Consider the following 20,855-nt stretch of genomic DNA (forward strand, 5'->3'; position numbering starts at 1 on the left):
TAAAAGTTTCACTTAGCCATAAAAAATTAAAATAAAGAATCCTGATAGGTAGTAAAGCCTAGTTTTTCCCCACATTAATCCTTATCTAGTATATACTACTTGTATCTTAATTTTGTTAATCTTCTACCAGTCCATACCTTATGAAAAAGTCTCTAAAAATGGGAGAAAACAACTTTCTTTATAACATGGTAGACTTACCCATATATATCTGAGGGATAAGATAAAGAGTCTATATTTAATTCATTAATTGTTGAAGATTTGGTGAAATGTAAAATAATCATAGATGTAACTTAGAAAGATCAATTTTGCAAATTTGTGAAAGATAAATTGGAGCAGAAAAAGACTTGAGGTAAGGAGATAAATTAATAGGCTCATAAAATAGTCTAGCTAAGAGAGAATGAATACTCGAATGTGGGTAGGAACGTAAAAGAGAGATCACTGATGGATACAGCATTATAAGGAGAAAATCCAGAAGCCTGTAAAGGATGGATTGTAGAGCACAGACCAGGATAGCAACGAGTCAAGGGGAGAACTTGGGATTCTGTTCCAGATGATGACATTTTGGCCCCATAAATAGAAATAAGGGATTTGTGGAAGCATTTGTCTTGGTAGAATAACTAATGTGTTTGGTTTGAAGCTTATTGTCAGTGCTGACAAACCAGATTCCAGATATTAGAATCAGTGAGGTGAAGATGCATCTTGGGAGATAGTTTGGTACTAGAGAGGTAGGTTTGATAGATAATAAAGTGATAGTTACAGTTGAGATCATCAGTAGGTAAACATTTTAGAAGGCAAAAATTTCTGTGTTGGAGGATATCTAGGAGATGGATATAAGTCAAGGAGGAAGGGATCTGAGAAAAGGCTCTTGAAGTTGGTAATTAGTGACCGTTTAGAGGGCAGATCAGTGGTGTGACAGCAGTGGGGTAAAGAAGTAGAGTTTTCTTTTTCTTTCCCTTCTCTTTCTGCATGTGTTTAATACATATACAATGGACAAGTATCTTTTTTAAACCCAAGTTGAAAGTTATCATAGTAGTCTGACATCTCCTAAGGAGGACAGAATGGTGTTATCTTGTTGGATACCCTAAGGAAGCAGTATTACAGAGTTATGTTTTTGATATCTTTGCTATCTTTGTCTGCCTATTACCCAGTCCCTTCCCTGCCCTTTAACTCCCTACCATAAGAGGGTCAACCTTCGGTCTTTAAAATATGACGTATTACAAAAGATTTTATGAGGAAAATGGATCCTTAAAGCATGCATTTTTGAGAATATTTACTTTGTATACTACTAAAGATACCTTGTCTTAAGTTAAACACTGAGGTGACCTTTGGAAAAAAATTTGTCCTCGTGTCATCTACAGAAATGTCATCTTCTGGTAAGATTGACAAATTGCAGCCTTCAGCATAAGCTGCGCCCCAAATACCTTAGCACACATTCTTGAAATAATGAGGGACATCCTTCCTCCTTACCTTGTCAACTAAAAGTGCAAGTAGAAGAGAAAAGTCAGTTGCAACAGCTGAGGAGGTGTCTCTGACCCGTTGTATTTATGAGGAAAACCATAAGTGTCATGTTTGCTATTTTAATGTTGCATGAAAGCAAGCATATTGCTCAGAGTATATGTTGTGCAAAAGCATGTAGACTTTGCTTTGCCTGTACATGTAACTGTTTTAGGAAAACAAGTGCCAGGGACACTGTTGGAGGTTCTTGGCCTATAGCCTAACTTCTTTGGCATATCTACGTCTTAAGTCATACTTGTAGCTAATGTTTGTGTTCGTATCACAGCATCACAAATATAGTAGGCATGACAGTCATGTCTAGTATGTTTTCAGTGATACTTCTTTTTAAAACTAATTCATAGTACACCCAAATGACTTAAGGGATCTGGTAGAGAAGGTTCTGCCTTAAGTGAATGCCCAAAGCAGAAGTGAATGGTGTATCAGTTTTTCTCTAATTTTTATAGCTTTTAATATCTACCTGATTCTTCGAGCTTAGACTGATTAATTACTTAATGGACAGAAATCATTAAAAATCATTCTCTGCATTACAGAAACTAAATTATTGGCTGTTATTAAACAATAATGAACATTCATACTTTATGAGCTCTATAAGTGTAAAATCAGCAATAAAAGTTTACCGTGAGCCCATGGCCAGAATTGATTTTCTGCTTGTTTATGATTGATGACTCCTACTTACTTTTAGGGATGAACCTTAACTGCCTTTTCTTGATAAAAATAGTAAGTAATAGTAATGCTGATAGTGAAATAAGAATATGTCTATTTAGTGTGACCGACCTTTTTTTAAGTAGAATGTATTCAGGCATTATTTTAGATTTTTTTAGTCTCCTCAATGAACAAGTGTTTATTGTTTTCTGTTGTTGTTGTTTGTTGGTTTGTTTGTTTTTAACCGATTACTGAGGGTACACTAGTGATCCCTGTATAAAGAAATCAATGTGTCTTGTATATGCCATTCTGATGCTAAACTTTAAAACCCAGATTAATGATAGATTTTGTTAGAGAGGTGTATTTAATTACCTTATATGATGAAAGGGGACTAATAATGTTAGACTGTGGCTTGTAACAGCTCTTAAACGCTAAATATCTTTTGTTGAAGGCATTTTTCTAAAACAAAAGGCCTTATCTTATATCAGTGCTCACACTTTTATCTATGTGGCCAAGGTTTTGACTCATGACATAAATCCCCAGGAATTGTAGGGCAGTCATTTACTTCACATGTAAATGTTATCACAATTAACTGGAAAAATGGTGCTTTGGGTTATAAATATCATAAGTAAATTTAAAATTAACTTCCAAATAGGAGTAAGCTTGCTGTTAAAAAGCCTTAAGAGCACATAAGCTCATTCCCCAGGACACTCAGTCTTTCTGCCATTACCATCAGGTTTGTGGCTCATCCTTGGAGAACCAGCCTTGCCTCCAGTTATGTTCTTGTTACTTTTTGTGTGGTGGGTGAAGGGCCTTTGTCTGGAGGTCCTACTTTTAGCTACTTCAGACTGGATAGATAACTGTTCTTCATTCAATCACAGAATTGCTGTTAATCTGAGATATGCTTATTTAATTCTATTCTAGCCTTTTCTTCTGAGAAAAATTTGTTCCGACTCTGCCTAGTTTAATTGGCATACTCTGCATAGGTATTAGAAAGGTAGTAGGAGATACACAGGCTTTGGAGTTGGCCATACCCAGGTTTGGTCCCAGCCCTGGCAGCTCCTAGCTGCCTACCTCTTCAGCTTCATCCTTAAACCCTCTCCACTTTGTTCACTGCCCTCCTTCTATGCTGGGCTTCCTTCTGTTCTTAGAAGCCCTAATTTCCCTGCCTTTACACTTGCTGTTCTCTGCCTAGAAACATGCTTTTTTCCCAGCTGTTCTTGAGACTTGCTCCTTCATGTCCGTCCACAGAAATATTATTTCTTCAGGCCTTCCCTGACCACCCTGTTTTAAAGTAACACCTCCTCTCACTCATGACTCTCAATCTCATCACTCTGCTTTATTTTCTTCACTATCGATTCATTTGTTTACTTGATTAATGTATGACTCTCCTATAGAATAACACTCCTTGTTGGGAAGTGTTTTAACATTATATTTTCAACACCTAGAGTAGAGTAGGTGCTTGAGAACTACTGACTTAGAAATGGAGTTTAACCTCTTTGAACCTACTTACTCATTTATAAAGTGGGAGTAATAATACCTCCCTCACATGGCTGGTGTAAGATTACATTAACATAACCACAGTACATACATAAGAGGCTCACTTTTCCACTTTTATTCCCTCTTTCAGTACTTAAAGATCGAGAATGATACAACCTTTAAGATTTCTTCTTCAGTCTGACCTCTTATCTTAAATGTCAGCTCTTTAATTTTGAAACAAGTAACTTACTTGCACTTAATGTTAAGTTCATGTATTCCTTTCTGGACCTGATATAAAAATCGTAGACTCTCCTTCCTTAAAAATGTACCAGTACACATTGGGAGATCCCTCCCATGATGCCTCCCCAAGCTAGAGCATTCCTGCCTGTGTCAATTTTCTATTGCTGCATGACAAATTGCAACAAACAGTAGCTTAAAACAACACCCACTTATTATCTAACAGTGCTGTGGGTCAGAAGTCCTGGTCCAGCATGGCTGGGTTTCCAGCTCATGGTCTCACAAGGCTGAAATCAAGGTGTCAGCCAGGGCTAGGGTCTCATGTGAAGGTTGGAGCCCTCTTCCAGGTTCACATGGTTGTTGGCAGAATTCAGTTCCTTGGGGTAGTAGGACTCTGAGCCCTGTTTTCTTGCTTGCTGTCATCCAAGGATTGCTGTCACCTCCTGGAGGCCTCCTTCAGGTCTTTGCCACGAGGTCACCTCCATAGACAGTTCATAAATGCCTGTTTGCTTCTCCAATGCAAGCAGGAGAATCGCCATTCAAATTTCTTCTTTTAGGAATTCCCTGTTCCTTTTAAAGAACTTATCTGATATGTCTGACCCTTTCAGGATAGTTTGCCTTTTGATTAACTCAGTGTCAACTGCTTTGGGACCTTAATTATGTGTACAAAATCCATCACCTTTGTCATGTAATGTAACCTAATCATGGGAGTGACATTCATCATATTCACAGGCCCACCCACACTCAAGAGAGATTATATGGGGTATGTACACTAGGAACAGGAATATTGGGGCCATCTCAGAGTTCTGCCTAGTATGTGATAATATCAAATCATTAACTGTGTTTAAGAAATTTTAAAAATATAATTTGCCTTTAGATTTGTGTTACCCTGAAGTTGTTTTTAGACTATGTAAAACCTTTTTCATTTAAAAAAGTTTTTAGATTTAAAACATTTTTAATATAAAACATTTTTAAGTACTTCAGAATTGTCAGATTAAAATATTTGAAAAAGCTGTTTTGTTTAAGGAAGTACATGACTTTATACCACTGTAACTTTGAATGGATTGAGAGTTTGAATAGTAGTCTAATTATATCCTTTTAATAAACAAAGACACCTTTGTTTTGCAGAGTAATACAAAGGCAAGTCTGTTACTTGTTTAGTTATTTTTCATTCTAAATGCCGCTATAGGTTAGGTTTATTACATTAGATTGTGCTGATAGCATTTGAGGTATGATTTCCTGGCCATAAACAAGCTAATTTGCACCAGGATAAACAATGCTTTAGTAAATATTCTAATGAAAGTCATAGGTACAGTAAGCTTGACACTTTCTGAATGCTATATGAAAATTATTTCACAAATACCATGAATGAGGGTATGGCTTAATTTATGAACTGCTCATCTACCAAAAGACACCACCCCCAGAAATAAAGACTGATTTTCCTTTAAAAAATAACTGTCTACACCCAATACTTTGATAAAATCTGTTTGTTGTTTTGTTTTTAAAATGTGCAAATATTGTAGCCATTGGACAAATATGAATCAGTAGAACAGGTAAGAGACACGATTTTCTTGTCTAGCTCAAATCATTTTGCATTGTAGCCTTGACATCAGTATATTTCTTTATTTTCCCTTCACATCTGGCCTCCATTTTCTGAAAGTTCTTATATTCCTGGTTGCTAATCATGGTTATCTAACTCCCTTCTTATCTCCAGGGATGCTCTCAAACTGGTCCAGTTGAAACAGATGAGCAAGATCACTGAATCCAGACCCACCCCAGCCCTGCCAACCATTCCCACAGCATCTTTACCCCCACGGGCCACAGCCAGGCCATCTTATCCCCGGCCAATGATCCCTCCAGTATCAACTCCTGGACAGCCTAATGTAGCGGTAATGTCATCTGAGTAGATTTTTATTTTTCAGATTTAAGTGAGAGAGAAAATAAGAACCATTACTCTGTTTTATGAGTTCTTTTACCAGTCCATTATAGTAGTAGCTCAAAGTGATGAAGACAAAAATTCTCTAAATGTTTTGTTTTGCACATTTCCATAAACCAGATTTGTTTGTACAGTGCTAACTTCCAAATAGAATTATGATTCAATTTAAATTTGCCACAAGTTCCACAATGTCAGTGCCATGTATATGCTCTATAATCGTGATACTTTTCATGTCTTTTTTTTCTTGGGTGTGATACTAATAATTGGTAGCTGACACCAGCTCCCTTTTGTGGATATGTTTTATTTTTTGACTAAGGGAGTTGACAGTCTTACTGTGAAGAACTATAGAGATTGTATAGCTAATCATTCTTTCCTTCTTGGATACATGTAATAGCCCTTTTTTGTTTTCAAATTACTCCATTTTGCCTCTCTGTCTCCCTTTCTTAGTACCTTTTATGTCATTTGCGTCCCATCAGAAGAAATGCAGGATAATCAGGTTTGTTTAAAGCTGAATGGGCACTGAAAAAAATAAATAAATAAACCTACACTGCTTTTTCTGATGGAGAAATATATTCCAATATAGTATTTTAAAAGAATTAAGAACAGTACAAGTTTCATGAGAAACAGATTTTTTAAATGTACATTAATGATTCATGACTACATACACAAAAGTTTATGAGTAATCAAATCTTATTTCCTTAAAAAGTAAGTTATTCAAATTTGAAAGATAAACCTTACTTTAAAATTCTTACAGTATGTAGACAGCATTTATTTTATTTGATCAAGTATTTTGCTAACATAAGATGTTTAATTCCCACAGAAAGCATTTATAAAAAAAAGAAGTCAGCTGTACTTTTGGCTGTTTTGTATTATCCTAAGTGATTGTAATCCAGTCCCAGAATGGAGTGAAGGACAAAGAAGGAAATAGACATAATTTAAGGTCCATCATGTTTTTGTTAGAGGTTCAAGGAACAGAATGGAAAAGCTACAGTAAAGTTACAGGAAGATTTTATTATCCCATTCATACTTTATGAGTTTCTTGGAAATAAGATGCTCATGTGATTTTTTAATTTTTAATTACAAACCAAAATAGAAATAATTTGGCAGATTATCTAGTATTTTGGATTACCTTTTTCTCATGTATGCCATTTTTATAAGTAAAAATAGCCTGTAGTTGTTGATTTATAGATTGCTTTGAGTTTTATTAAGAAGTGATGTTTGTAACAGAAGCTACTTACAGGCTTATAGGTGATATCTCAATAAGCACACCCATGAGGGGTTTATTCATGATTTGGTACATTTCTGTTTAATCATCTTAAACATGGTAATACAGATGTTCCATTCACAACTGAAACATGAATTTTTCTGCTTTTTTTCTACAGTCATATACTATAAAGTTAAAATTCCTCAGATTTCTTATATTTCTTCTCATACTAAGAATTTTTCATAACAGTTTTACTGTATTAATCTTTATTTTCATAAGTTAGGTCATTGAGACTGGATTTCAGTTACAGTTTGTTTGCTTGTTTTTTCCAATTCTATTTATGGTTTAATGGACATGTTATTCTTTGCAGGGCACGTTCACTGAAATCCCTACTAGCAATATTAGAAGAGTTATTGCCAAGAGGTTAACTGAATCTAAATGTACTGTACCTCATGCATATGCTACTACTGACTGTGACCTTGGAGCTGTTTTAAAAGTTAGGCAAAATCTGGTCAGAGGTTAGTAAAGTTGAGTTTATTTAATGTAATACACATGCTAAACTAACTATTATGAGATCCTTTATTTATGAAATGCACATTATGTAGCTTTTTCCATCAGTTTCATCATCTGGGCATATTTTAGTACTAGAAGAGAATTGGTTCTCTTTTCCTATAAGAAATAAACTGGTTCCATAGTATTGAATACATCATACTTTTTGGTATGATATCTGAAGAAGCAGTTCTTAACATTTTGGAAAGTATAAAATCCAAAACTGATTTAAGAATGTTTTAGATTGTAAATATATCTTAGATATCACTCTTTATACATTTTAATTTTTAGTTCCTCTTCAAAATGTACTTTCATGTTATTAAATTTGTAATGTTCCTTCTCCAAATCTATTAAAACTAAGGTTGCTGAGAGACATATAAATTTTTAGAATGATCTGATGTTTTATTTTTTTCTTTCCAATCTGTATGGCTTTATTTCATTTTCTTGCCTTATTGCACTGTCTAGGACCTCTGTTACAGTGATCAGTATGTGATAAAAGCAAACATTCTTCCCTTGTTCTTGATCTTGGGGGAAAGCATTCAGTCTTTAACGTTAGCTGTTGGTTTTTTGGAAGATTCCCTTCTTCATGTTGAAGAAATTTGTATTCCTAATTTGCCAAGAATTTTAAGCATGAATGGATGTTAAGTTTTTTCAAATACTTTTTGTGTATCTTTTGAAATAATCTTTTCTTTCCTTGTTAATATGATGAATTACATTGGTTGATTTCAAATGTTGAATCACCTTTGTTTACATGAGTGATTCCTCATTAGTGAGTGATTAAAATTCATTTAATCATTAAAAATTTTCTCATATATTGCTTGATCCCATTTTCTAAAATTTAGCTAAGAATCTTTACACCTGTGCACATGAGAAATACTGGTCTGTCGTTTTTCTTTTATTGAGTTTTTTTTACTGGGTTTTTTATCACAGAATAAGTTGGGAAATGTTTCTTACTCCTTTATTTTCTGGAAGAGTTTGAGTAGAATTGGTTTTACTTGTTTTCTAATTGTTCGGTAGAATTTACCAATGAAGCTTTTTAGGGCTGCCATTTTCTTTATGGGGATTTTTAACTACAAGTTCAACTTTTAAAATAGATTAAGAGTTATTATTTTTTCCTGAATGACCTTTGGTAGTTTGCGTTTTTCAAGGAATTTGTTTATGTCTTCTAAGTTATCAAATTTATTGGCATTAAGTTGATCATATTACCTTATTATACTTTTAACGTCTATGTATACAGTTGGCCGTTCATATTCACAGCTTCTGCGTCTGTGAATTAAACCAACCATATTTTTTTTAAATTCCTGAAAATTCCAAAAAGCAGAACTTGAATTTGCCATGCACTGGTAACTATTTACATAGCATTTACATCATATTAAGTGTTACAAGTATTCTAGAGATTTAAAGTGTACGGGAGGATGTGTGTAGGTTATATGCAAATACTACACCATTTCATGCAAGGGACTTGAACATTCTCGGATTTTGGTATCCAAGGGGTGTCCTGAAACCAGTTCCCCTTGGATACGGAGGGATGACTGTAAATGAAGTGAGATTACCATTTTTTATATTAGTAATTTGTCTTCTAACTTTCTTGGTCAGTCTGGCTAGAGGTTTATCAATTTTATCAATCTCTTCAAAGAACTAGTTATTTGATTTTGCTAACTTTTTCTATTTCTATAATTTTGTTTTTATTGATTTTTACTCTCATCTTTATTATTTCATTTTTTCTATTTGCTTTGGGTTTAATTTGCCCTTTTTATCCCTAGTTTCTTAAGGTGAAAATCGATGTCAATATAATATAATAAACTTTATTTCTAACATAAGCATATGATACTTTTAAGTTCCCTTTAAGCAGTGCTTTAGCTGTAGCCCATAAATTTTGGCATGTTTTATTTTCCTTCCTACTCAATTCAAGATGTTTTCTAATTTCCCTTGTGATTTCTTTTTTGATTAATCAGTTATTTAGAAGTATAAGTTTAATTTCCAAATATTTAGGGACTTTTCAGTTTTCTTTCTTTTATGATTTCTAGTTTAACTTCACTGTGTTTATAGAACACACTTTGTATGATTTAAATCTTTTTAAGTTTGTTGAGGTTTATTTTATAGTCATAATGTTACCTGGTCCAAGCTCATACTGCTCTTTGCACAACAGGCCAATAAATTGAGAGACGAGATGTTAGGGCAAGTAATAGCAACTTTATTCAGAAAGCCAGCAGACCAAGAAGATGGCAGACTGTGTCCCAAAGAACCATCTTCCCCGGGTTAGAATTCAGGCTTATTTTATACTGAAAGGGTAGGGGGTGTGACTGGTTGTTGCAGTCTTTTTGGTGCCGGAACCCTTTGTTCTTACAGTGCCAGGGTGGTCTGGTCACAATGTGCCTGTAAACCTCCAACAAGGCAATTGCTTTCCACTCTGCAGCTTTTTATCTCTATGTGAATGGAAAAGTGTTAACACCTTTAAAGTTCAAGCCTCTGCGGCAGGGCATTGAGAAAGGGCTATTATGTATATTTCAGGCTATAGGCAATATTCTTTTACAAAGGTGCAGAGCCAGCTTGACTAAGCACAGGCAATGGAGCACAAAGGTTAGTGTCCTTGAAAAGAATGTGTGTTCTACTTTTGAGGAGTGTTTTATGAATGTTGGTTCAGTGAAGTTGGTTGATACTATTGTTCTTACCTTCTGTAAACTTACTGATTTCCTGTCTCTTTGTTTTATTAATTCTTGAAAGAGGAGCGTTAAAATCCTTAGTTATAATTGTAGATTTGTCTGTTTCCTCTCTTAGTTTTTATCAGTTTTTGCTTCATGTATTTTGAAGGTCTGTTATTAGGCATATACACATTTAGGATTTTTATGTTTTCTTGGTGAATAGACCCATCATGTAATGTCCTGTCTGTTCCTGGTATAATATTCCTTATCCTCAAACCTCCTTTGCCTGAGATTTATATAGGCATTCCAGATTTCTCTGATTAGTGTTTTTATATTATGTCTTTTTACATCTTTTTACTCTGAATGTATCTGTATCTTTATACCTCACAAATATCATGAGTTCAGTTCCAGACCACCACAATAAAGCAAATATTTCAATAAAGCAAGTCACACTTTTTTTTTTTTTCTGGTTTTCCCATGCATATAAAAGTAATGTTACACTATACTATAGTCTGTTAAGTGTGCAGTAGCATTATGTCTAACAATACTTTATTGCTAAAAATGCTAACCACCATCTGAGCCTTCAGCTGCTGGAGGGTCTTGCCTTGATGTTGAATGCTGTGGATTGATCAGGGTGGGAGTTGCTGAAGGGTGGGGTGGCTGTGGGCATTTTTAAAAGAATAAGACAGCAGTGAAGTTTGCTACATTGATTGACTGACTCTGCTCTCACAAACGACTCTATGTAGCAGCGATGCTGTTTGATAGCATTTTGTCCACAGTGGATCTTCTTTCAAAAGCGGAGTCAATCTTCTCAAACCCTGCTGCTGCTTATCAACTAAGTTTATGTAATATTCTGAATCCTTTGTTGTCATTTCTACAGTCTTCACAGCATCTTCACCAGTAGATTCCATCTCAAGAAACCACTTTCCTTCCTCATCCGTAAGAAGCAACTCCTCATCTGTTCAAGTTTTATCATGAGATTACAGCAATTCAGTCATATCTTCAGGTTCTACTTCTAATTCTAGTTTTCTTGCTGTTTCTGCCACATCTGCAGTTACTTCCTCCACTGAAGTCTTGAACCCCTCAAAGTCATTCATGAGGATTGGAATCAACTTCCAAACTCCTGCTAATGTTGATATTTTGACCTCTTTTCATGAATTACAAATGTTCTTAATGGCAGCTAGAATAGTGAATCCTTTCCAAAGTTTTTCAACCTACTTTGCCCAAGTCCATCAGAGGAATCACTGTATATGGCAGCTATAGCCTTATGAAATGTATTTCTTACAAGGACTTGAAAGTCAAAATTATGTTTGATCCACGGGCTGCATAATGGATTGTTAGCAGGCATGAAAACAACATTAATCTTGTTGTACATCTCCGTCAGAGCTCTTGGGTGACGCGGTGCATTGTCAGTGAGCAATCATATTTTAAAATCTTTTTTTCTGAGCAGTAGGTCTCCACAGGGAGCTTAAAAAATTCAGTAAACTGTTTTGTAAACAGTATGTAAACTGTATGCTGTCATACAGGCTTTTTTGTTCTATTTATAGAGCACAGGCAGAGTAGATTTAGCATAATTCTTAAGGTCCCTAGGATTTTCGGAATGGTAAATGAGCCCTGGCTTCAGCTCAAAGTCACCAGCTGCCTAACCGGAGAGTCAGCCTATCCTTTGAAGTTTTGAGGCCAGCATTGAGTTTTCTCTAGCTATGAAGTCCTAGATGGCATCTTTCAATAGAAGGCTGTTTCATCTACATTGAAAATCTGTGTTTTAATGTAGCCATCTTCTTTAATGTTCTTAGCTAGATCCTCTGGATAACTTGCTACAGCTTCTTTATCAGCACTTACTGCTTCACCTTGCACTTTTATGTTATAGAGATGGCTGTTTCCATAAACCTCATGAACCAACCTCTGCTAGCTTCAAACTTTCCTCTGCAGCTTCCTCACCTCTCTCAGCCTTTACAGAATTGAAGAGTTAGGGCCACGCTCTGGATCGGGCTTTGCTTAAGGGAATGTTGTGGCTGGTTTGATCTTCTATCCAGACTACTCAAACTTTCTTCCTATCAGCAATAAGGCTGTTTTGCTTTGTTATCATTCATGTGTTCTCTGGAGCGGCACTTTTAATTTCCTTCAAGAACTTCTCCTTTGCATTCATTTGCAACTTGGCTAATTGTTCAGCACTAGAGGCCTAGCTTTCGGCCTACCTTGTCTTTCAACATGCCTTCCTCACGAAGCTTGATCACTTTTTGCTCTTGATTTAAAGTGTGAGATGTGTGACTCTTCCTTTCACTTGAACACTTAGAGGCCATTGGATGGTTATTAATTGGCCTAATTTCAACATTGTTGAATCTCAGGGAATAAAGAGACCTGAGGAGAGGGAGAGAGACGGGAACAGCCAGTGAGTGGAGCAGTCAGAACACACGCAAATATTTATCACTTAAGTTCACCTTTTTCTGTGTGTGTGGTTCGTGGCACCCCAAAACAATTACAATAGTAACATCAAAGATCACTGATCTCAGATCACCATAACAAATATAGTAATAATGAAAAAGTTTGAAATATTGAGAGAATCACCAAAATGTGGCACAGAGACATGAAGTGAGCAAATGCTGTTGGGAAAATGGCACCAGTAGACTTCCTTGAAGCAGGGTTGCCACAAACCTTCAATTTGTTAAAAAAAAAAAAAAAAAACCCACAATATCTGCAAAGGGCAGTAAAGCAAAGCACAATAAAATGAGGTATACCTGTATTTAGATGGTTCCTTGCAGACAGCATGTAATTGGTTCTCACTTTTTTAATCCAATCCTGTGGTTTCTGTCTTTTTATTAAGATTTAAACTATTCACATTTAATGATTTGTTCTTTGTTTTTCCTTTGTAAAATTTTCTTTTGTACCATTTATTGTCCTTTGTTTTTGTCCCATCATTCTTCCTGTTTTTCCTGTTTCTTATCTCATTTTGGATTACTTTTTTATTTATGATTCCATTTTATTTCTCTCTTTTTACTCTCTCTCCTCTCTCTCATTATTTATTTATTTATTCATGTTTATTTATTTTTGTGGTTCCTTTAGGGTTTACAGTATAATTCTTTATCACATCTACCTTCATATTTTTATTGCACCACCTCATGTATAATGTAAGCACCTTACAGTATGCCTGTATTCCCTCCCTCATCCTTTATACTGTTATTCTTATGCTTTACTTCTACATATGATGTCAGCAGAATATATGTATAGTTTTTTTTTTACTTTAGCAAATCAACTATATTTTAAAGTTTTAAAAATGAGGGGAAAAAAATGTCTTTTTATACTTGTCTGTATTTTTACCAGTTTTGTCATTCTTCATTTCTTTGTACAGAACCAGAGTGCTAGCTATCTGCTATCATACTTCTGCCTGAAGAACTTTCTTAATGTTTCTTGTGGTACAGGTTGGCTGGCAAAAAATGCTTTCAGTTTTTGTCTGGAAAAGTCTATTTCTCCTTCATTTTTTTCTGTCCCTTGAATTATAAATTCTGGTAAAATATACATAACATAAAATTTACCATCTTAACCATTTTTAAATATACAGTTCTGTGGTATTAAGTACATTCATATTGTTGTGCAGCCATTGCCACCATGTATATTCACAAAACTCTTCATTGTGTAAAACTGAAGCACTGTACCTGTTAAACAGTAACTCCCTGTTCCCCTTTCCCCTCAGCCTCTAGCAACCACTGTTTTACTCTCTGTCTGTATGAATTTCACCACTCTGTATCTCATTTGAGTGGAATCATACAGTACTTGTCCTTTTGTGACAGGCTTATTTCACTTAGCATATTGTTCTCAAGGTTCATTCACAATGAGCATATGTTAGAATTTTCTTCCATTTTAAGACTGAATGATACTCCATTTTATGTATATACCACATTCTGTGTATTCATTTATCTGTCAGTGGACACTTGGTTGCTTCCACCTTTTGATTTTTATGAATATGCTGCTATGAACATGGATATACAAATATCTCTTTGCATCTCTACTTTCAGATCTTTTGGTTATATCCCCAGAAGTGTTACTGCTGAATCATATGGTAATTCTAACTCTAACTTTTTGAGGAACTAACATACTGTTTTCTGTTGTGGCTGCATCATTTTACATTCTTATCATCAGTGCACAAGGGTCCCAGTTGCTCTGTATCCTCACTAACACTTGTTATTTCTGTGATTTTGATAGTAGTCATTCTAATGGGTGTGTCTCCTTCATTTTTGAAAGATATTTTTGCTGGGTATAGAATTTTGAGTAAACAGGTTTTTTCCCCCAGTATTTTTACTTAAAGATACCATTCCATTATCTTCTGACTTGCAGAATATTTGCTGCCATTCTTAATCTGTGTTGCCCTGTATGATGTTTTCTTTCTCTCTGGTTGCCTTCAAGATTTTCTCCAATAGCAGCTTGACTATTATATGCCTAACATTTTTTGTTTTTTGTTTTTTCCCTATTGCATTTATCCTGTCTGGGTTTCTCTCAGCTTCTTGGATTTGTGGTTTGTTGTCCTTCATTAATTTTGGAAAACTCCCAGATACAGTTATTTTTAACTATATCTTCTGCTTCATGTGTTTTCTCCTTGGAACTCTAATTATAAATGTTAGACATAATTGTAAAGCTTAGATGTAACCTCAGCTCCCTAATAGGCTCAAGAATGATTTTGTAGTTTATGTTGCTTTTCCTCCCACCCTATTTGGATGGGCACAACTTTCTCTTGTGGCTTTCTACATCCTAAGTGAAATCAGAACTGATAAATCAGTATAGGTACAGGCTTTCAAACCTGACAGATTTTAATAGTCCAAGGAACCAAATGGAAAGCTATTTTAGACAGTGATCAGTGTTCAAAAAGTTAACCCTGGAAGCTCCCCTTACAGGTTTCAAATCATACTTGCTAGTTATGATATAGAGGTTATTGTGATAATAATTTTCCTGGTTCCTTCCTCTCATGAGGCAGGAAACAGTACTATTTCATTGGAGGTATGGATTAGTGTAGTATCTTTGCATGGACCAGGTTTGGTATGTCCTTTCAATTAGGGATTTTTTGATGAGTCTTCAAAGGGCCCACATTAAAGGTTATAGTATATAACATTCCGTAAGTATGTTCCACACTTTGTTTTGTAACAATATGCAAAGGAGAATATTTGATATTCCCTCACAATGTATTTCCTACTATCTTCTTAATAAATGTTACCAATGGTCTTTCTGTATGTTTGAAAATGTCCGCAATATAAAAAAAAAGCAAAAAAACTTTTCTGTATGTTTTAAATTTTATTTACAAATAAAGGAACTTGAAAAAAATCTCCTTTGCACATATTAGATTTGGGATGCCTATCAGACACGTAAGTAGAAAATGTCATGTGAGAAAGAGGGTGTATGAGTCTGAAGCTCCAGATACACCAGGATTCAAGATAGAATTTGGAGGAATCATTATCATATAAATGGTATCAAACTGAAAGTTCTCACGTGGGGAGATGTCAACATTGAGAGGAAGGGACTGAAAGTAAGTGAGCAGAGAATGGAATAAAACCAGGAGAGTCTGTGACACAGAAGTCAGAAAGAGAACGTGTTTCAAGACGAAGAAAGTGGTCAAATGTAGGAGTATGATGAGGGCAGGGAATTTTAAGTGAGGACTATGGACTTGGGCAGTAGATCTGGAAATCATCAGCTGGTAAATGGTTTGGGAAGTCTTCACTGTGGACACCTATGGATAGTAGGTAAAGTGAGAAGGAGGCTGAGAGAGGCATGAGAAGTAAGCACAGTGTGTTCATAAAATATTCTGTCTACATATTTGAACTTATGCAGACCAAATTTTCTGTATGTGGGTATCATTAAGTCTCTAAGCACTGGAAATCCGTTTGTTTTTCTGCTCCCAAAGGAGTTTTAAACAAACAAAAATGTTTGTGTTTCTGGAAATCTGAATGATAAGAGCTGTGTATTAGAAGAGCAGCTGACAGTTACCATGACAGTTTGACAGTATTTAGGTTTATGGTAATGCATCTAATCCCTTTCTGAAATCTTAGCATGCCTTTGGAATGAGATATCATTCATGTAAAATTCCATGATAGTAGAGTAACAGGATTTGTGTATCCTGCCACATACCGTCAACTGACTAGATACCGATCTTAAAGTCTTTTTATAGAAGCCCTTGCAATAAAGAATCAAATGTAGTTTACAACACTTTCATACGCACTGGGAAAAGCAGAGGTATAAACCAAATGCTTTCATTAAGATCAGCTCTTTGGGAAGGGAGGGGACCCCAGCTTTATCTTAAAACATTATACTGGAAGGAAATTGATTTAAATGGATTCACCATAAAACTAGACAGAGAACCTCATTTTATTCATTGCATTAAGACCCACGCCAACATTGCTTCATCTTTGGCATTTGCTGTATCCTGTTTTGTTAAGGTAAAAAGCAGCTCTTATTTAATGCAGTGATCTTAAATTTTTTCATTGTACACTTTGTTAGTAAAAAATTTCTGAACATACCCTCTCTCTATATATATCTATGTTTGTTTCTTTAAAGTGACTACAGCTACCACTGTTCTGATATAATCCATGTATTATAAAGAATACACAGAATACGGACGTTTGAAAAGGATGCAGAAAAAAATGAATCATCTTGTAAACTTCCTGACTATATATGCCATGGACAGACCATTTGTCTTTTTCAAGACATGGGACTTGGATCTTTTCTTTCTGATTATGGTTGTCATGTATCTTTCCGGTTCTTGTGTATGATATCTGAGCAGTTTAAAAGAACTGTAATCAGGATCAGGAGAAAACTTTTATATTCGTGGTTAATATTATTTATACAGGACCTCATATAATGCAAGTTTCTCTACTCAGAGGAACCATGACTAAGCGAACAAAACCTGTAACATTTTTTATCATTGTTTGTCAGTGCAGTCCATAATTTAAAAGTTTGAAATCATAATGGTTAACTTAAAAGTTTTATTATGAACACTAATTTTAATACACTTGTTTTTCTTTCAGATGACATCAAAGTATCAGTCAACGATTTTATCATCAAGGCAGCAGCTGTTACCCTTAAAGTAAGTAGCAAACCCCAAATAATTCTGGCTTCCAAAGTAGTCTCACATCTTGGCATTTTATATAATAAATAGAACTCTTATTTTTAAGTCACAAAAATTTTATAACTTTAATGCTAAAAATATTCTGTTATTTAATCTCACTCAGTTTTGCAGGTGGAGAAACTGAGAATCACAAAGGCTTACAACTAATTACAGCAGAATAAAGACCATTTATTCCACAAATACTAATTGATCCCCTAGCATGTGCTAAATACTAGAGATATAGTAGTGAGCAAAAACCTACACATTTTCTGCTCTCATGGGGCTTATATTCTAGTTGGGAGAGGCAAACAAATACATATGTCAGATAGCGAAAGTGCTGAGGAGAAAAAGAAAGCAGGTTAAGGGAACAGAAGAACTAGAGGTGTTATTTTCAAAAGTTAGCCGAGGAAGGCTTCTCTGGCAGGATGATAATTGCGACAAGGCCTGTGGACAGAGAGGGAGAAAACCACGTAGAGGTGTGGTAGAAGATGCTTCAGGCAGAGGGAACAGCAAACACAGAGGCTGTGAGGAGTGGATCGTGTCACCCAGAGACACGGTGCTGGGGATCAAGTGTGCCTGGAGTGGAGTTAGTGAGATTAGGAGGGTAAGAGATGAGATTAAACATAAAAGAAGAGGGAGAGGGGCTAAGGGGGTCCCGAAGTACACGAGGCCTTGGTGACCATGAGAAGGAGGAGGAATTTTATTACGAATGAGAAGGAAGTCTTTGGAGGGTTTTGAGTGAAGGATTAACATGATCTGACTTAAAACTTTAAAAAGAAAAAGGAGAGCCTGCTGCGGCGGTTGTGTGGCACACAGCTTGAGGAGAGGCAAGGGTGGAAGTGGTTACATTTCAAAGGCAGAACCACCAGGGTTTGCTGGTGGATTGGATGTGGAATGTGAGGGAAAGAAGGACAAGGGTTTTGGTCCAAGCAGTGGGAGGAAGGGAATTTCCCACGTACTAAGACTGGGAGAGGAGCAAGTTTGAGGCAGGGAATCTAGACTTCAGTTTTGGACAAATTAAGTTCAGGAAGCCTCATAGTGTCCCAGCGGGGTGGCAGGAAGGCAGGTGAACGTCAGAGCCTGCAGTTCAGCGAGGTGTCCGACTAGAGATGTAAATCCAAAGCCCAGGCTTCCTGAATCCCTGCTCAGCACCATTTGCTGTCATGCCTTCTTTCTATAACTGCGCTATTTTCTGCATCACTGCTTACTAAGTGCTGTATTTAAAGTATTTTTATAAGGAATTTATTTTTAGTTCTTGGAGAGTACAACTATAGAAAATTTTAAAGGCATGCCGTTTCGGTCGTTTGGTATCTCAGTGTTCATATGATTTTTCTCTTTTGACCAAATAATATTTTGATTTATATTAACGATCTTCTAATTATGAATCATTCTTGCCTTCTTCAAGTGAGTCTCTAGTGGTCCATTAGCTATTTGTTAAGATTTCATTTTATAATTTTGTTATCAGAAACCGTAAGTAATTGTAATTTAAATTGTGTGCTAGCTTTTTCAGGTTTTTCTTTTTTCTAAATCATTTGCTTCATAAAATGAATTTGGCTGTATTTTTCCCTTTCCTTTCTCTGTGCTTGTTTCAGTATTACAAAGATTTGTATTTCTTGAAGTTTTATAGAATTCACCAGTAAAAATATCTGAGCCTAGTTCTATTTTGAGGAAGGGGCCTTGGCAGCTTTCCCATTTTTTTCCCCTATAATTATCAAGCTGTTTGGTTTTCAGCTTTTTCTTGAATCATTTTAGAAATTTACATATTCCCAGGAAATCATTCATCTCACCTGGATTTCCAAACTTATTAGCCTAGTTATTTGAATTTGTTTCTTATAATTATTTTAATGTCCTCAATGCCTGAGTTTATTCTGAACTCTGTCTCAGTTTTATTATTGCATATTTGCTTTATCACTCCTTTTACATTGTTTCATTACATGTTCCCTCCTTCATTTCCCTAGGTTTATTTTGGTTAGAAATATCTTGTTAGAAAACTTGAATGTGTAATTCATTATAATTATTTTTTATTAATAAGAAAGTTTAAGATGAATTTTCCTTTGAATACAACTTAGGCTTTATCCTAGAGGTTTTTGTTACATAACTTTCTAATTAAATTTATTTGCCAGACATTCTTCATTTGTGAGGGTTTGTTTGTTTTGTTTTGTTTTCTTCTTTTACTTCACTGTCCATGAAGAATTTAAAATCTTCTGGGAGATTGGGACTTTATTATTTTGACAGAGTGGCATTGTTGAATGAAAGAGTTGAGCCTCGGAAGAAGAAGTGAAAATTGCAATTGAACAGTGGTGAAATGGAAATGAGTGTAGCATAAGAGTGAGAAGCCTGAGTAAAGTGGAAATTCATCTTAGGGGAGTGGTCAGGAGTAAAATTAGATTGGATGGAATCAAATTGTGGATTGCCATGCTTAAATGACATGCTGGGAGGCTTGGATCTTACTCTGCAGAAAGCAGTGAATTTTTGAGAAGAGAAATTAGTTTTTGATTTCTGTTTTTCAGCATCATTTTCTCCTGTGATGTCTGGCAACATTATCAATACACACTGTTTCCAGGCATTTAGTCATCTCCTCTGGTTTTTTTCATCCTCAGTGTAGTTGTATGTATATTAAATATATATGTGCTCATATATAGTATATAGCATATGTTTATGAAGCCTAGGAAATCTCTCTTAAATAGGGAAGTCATTTATTAAGGGCCTGCTAATATTTCCCAGGGCTGTACTAGAAAGTCAGGCTTCCTCATGCCATAGAAGTAATGTGGTTGGATGTCACTACCCCTCTGCCCTCCCCTCTTCTCCTCAAGGTCATGTCGGTCATCATATGAGACAGGAAGGTTAACAAACGTTAAATACTTTCTAGCAATGAGGTTTAACAAAGGAAGCCCTTTTCTTAACCATGATATAAAGAGATCAAAACATGTGTACGTCATCAGAATTTCCTCAAGCTTGCTTCAAAAAAGATGGTATGTTTAATTATTCTTCCCAAACATAAAAGATATTTAATATAGAGGTCCAAACCCCTTTTGTCAAATCGAAGTTTTATTTATTTCCTTCAGTCTAGCTATATTCACTTTCAAAACTACATAATAATGTTAGTTATTTTTCCGTAACAACCTTGGTCTAAAGCTACTTCTTTAGCAACATTTTTCTCTACTTCTGCTTTCTAGCAAATGCCGAGTGTTAATGTAAGCTGGGATGGAGAGAGCCCAAAGCAACTGCCCTTTATTGACATTTCAGTGGCTGTGGCAACAGATAAAGGGTTAATTACACCAGTCATCAAAGATGCTGCTGCTAAGGGTCTGCCGGAGATTGCTGACTCTGTGAAGGTAGGTTAGCATACTCTGCCACACTGTGAGATAAGTGTGTGTGTGCGCGCATAATATATATTTTTGGTATTTCCAAGTGCTTATCAATTACTTATATAGACTTTTAAGTTTTTATCCAGGTACAACCCATTTTAAGAACATTTAACATTTAAAAATTCAGAAATAACATGCATACAAGTTAGGGCCAGCTGTCTTCAAGTTGGCTGCTTTGTTTCCCAAAGTCTATAAT

General features: G+C 35.5%; 1 protein-coding gene across 4 annotated transcripts in view; it reads left to right on the plus strand.

Moving 5' to 3' along the window:
* Positions 1-20,855, plus strand: part of PDHX (pyruvate dehydrogenase complex component X) — a 77,101-nt gene that overhangs the window by 48,380 nt on the left and 7,866 nt on the right. For all 4 annotated transcript variants that reach the window (XM_061203236.1, XM_061203238.1, XM_061203235.1 and 1 more), the window contains exons 6-9: positions 5,588-5,762; positions 7,384-7,531; positions 17,212-17,270; positions 20,468-20,626. In XM_061203236.1, the coding sequence (XP_061059219.1) occupies positions 5,588-5,762; positions 7,384-7,531; positions 17,212-17,270; positions 20,468-20,626 (541 nt within the window). The remainder of the gene's footprint in view (positions 1-5,587; positions 5,763-7,383; positions 7,532-17,211; positions 17,271-20,467; positions 20,627-20,855) is intronic.

This window comes from Eubalaena glacialis, chromosome 10, assembly GCF_028564815.1.
Source record: "Eubalaena glacialis isolate mEubGla1 chromosome 10, mEubGla1.1.hap2.+ XY, whole genome shotgun sequence".
Classification (NCBI taxonomy): domain Eukaryota; kingdom Metazoa; phylum Chordata; class Mammalia; order Artiodactyla; family Balaenidae; genus Eubalaena; species Eubalaena glacialis.